The sequence below is a fragment of the Branchiostoma floridae genome, chromosome 4 (assembly GCF_000003815.2).
Source record: "Branchiostoma floridae strain S238N-H82 chromosome 4, Bfl_VNyyK, whole genome shotgun sequence".
Lineage (NCBI taxonomy): Eukaryota > Metazoa > Chordata > Leptocardii > Amphioxiformes > Branchiostomatidae > Branchiostoma > Branchiostoma floridae.
Genome location: NC_049982.1, coordinates 8,700,043 through 8,701,723, shown reverse-complemented (window position 1 = coordinate 8,701,723; position 1,681 = coordinate 8,700,043). Strand labels below are relative to the sequence as shown.

At 39.9% G+C, this 1,681-nt stretch overlaps 1 protein-coding gene across 1 annotated transcript in view; it reads left to right on the top strand.

Moving 5' to 3' along the window:
• Nucleotides 1–61: 61 nt before the first annotated feature.
• LOC118413204 (mucin-5AC-like) overlaps nt 62–1,681 on the top strand; it is an 11,243-nt gene continuing 9,623 nt past the window's right edge. Inside the window, exons 1-2 of the mRNA XM_035816420.1 lie at nt 62–175; nt 373–519. Of these exons, the coding sequence (XP_035672313.1) occupies nt 65–175; nt 373–519 (258 nt within the window). The 5' untranslated portion in view covers nt 62–64. The remainder of the gene's footprint in view (nt 176–372; nt 520–1,681) is intronic.

Genomic DNA, 1,681 nt, shown 5'->3' with positions numbered 1-1,681 from the left:
ACACTTATTTCCACTCTATTCAATGCAGAGACAACGGACATTAAAAACAACTCATAGAACAACAATGCCAACCACCCTTTTGACTACGCTCAAGCCAACTGAGGAATCCACACTTTTGACCACAAAGCCAACTACAGTGTCGACCACACTACGGACAACTCTACCCACAACTACGGTACAGCAACGAATCAGAGCTAATTTCTTTAAGACAAGGAACTAACCGACTCATAGGCGGCTTGTAGACGGCTTCTTTAACCAACTTCTTTGATAGGCTTTCTTAATTCTATTACAATGACGTATGATTACTTGTCTTTATTTTCCAACATCATTAAGCGAAACATAAAACATCTTATTTTGCCACATCTAATACAGACACAAACTACACAACGTACAACTCAGCAAACAACAATGCCTACAACTAGTCTGACAACGTCAATGACCACCGACGAATCTACAGCACTGACAACCAAGTCTACAACGGCACAAACAACGCAGCTGACAACTCAAGCCACAACGACGGTAAATAACACTTAACGATTCAAAGTATCATTCCAAAATGTACCAAAATGATTTATCTAGCTATTTGACTTTTTTTGGACGAAATTCTTTAATGATCCTCAAAGTTTTCTTACCACCATGGGTTGCTAGAGGAATTCTATACGGTCATTGAACGGCAAAAAAATGCTTTTTCTTTTCTGTCAAATGCAGAGGCAAACTACATTAAGTACAACTCATAGAACAACAATTCCCACCAGTGTTTTAACTACACACAAGACAACTGACGTATCCACACAATTGACCACAAAACCAACTACAGTATCGACCACGCTACGGACAACACTACCCTCCACTACGGTACAGAATTGAACCATTAGTTGAATGCCCAAGTCATGTTGAGGCTTTGACGATTTCTTGACTGTTATCTTGACATGTACTGTCCTTTTAAATTCCTGTCATATGACGTTTGACTAAACGTAACTTCTTCCAGCGTTATCTCGACGCAATAGATTCAAGACCCAATTCTGTTTTTATCTAATACAGAGACAAACTACATTAAGTACAACTCATAAAACAACAATGCCCACAACTTTTCTCACCACGCACAAGACAACTGACGAATCCACACTATTGACAACAAAACCAACTACAATAGCAACCACGCTGCGGACAACCCTACCTCCAACTACGGTACAGCGACTTTGCAGACCTGAGTCTCATTTTGGAATGCCAATATCATATGAATTGTTTAGATGGTTTCTGGACTGTTTGCTTTCACTGTCCCACCGATGAATTCTAACATGACTTTAGACTAACTTTTACTTCATCCTGACAACGCGAAAAGTTCACACTTATTTCCACTTTATTCAATGCAGAGACAAACGACATTCAAAACAACTCATAGAACAACAATGCCAACCACTCTTTTGACTACGCTCAAGCCCACTGAGGAATCAACACTTTTGACCACAAAGCCAACTACAGCGTTGACCACACTACGGACAACTCTACCCACAACTACGGTACAGCAACGCATCAGAGCTAATCTGTCTACGAAAAGGAACTAACCGACTCATATGCGGCTTGTAGACGGCTTCTTTAACCAACTTCTTTGATAGGCTTTCTTCATTCTATTACAATGACGTATGATTACTTGTCTGTATTTTCCAACATCATTAAGCGA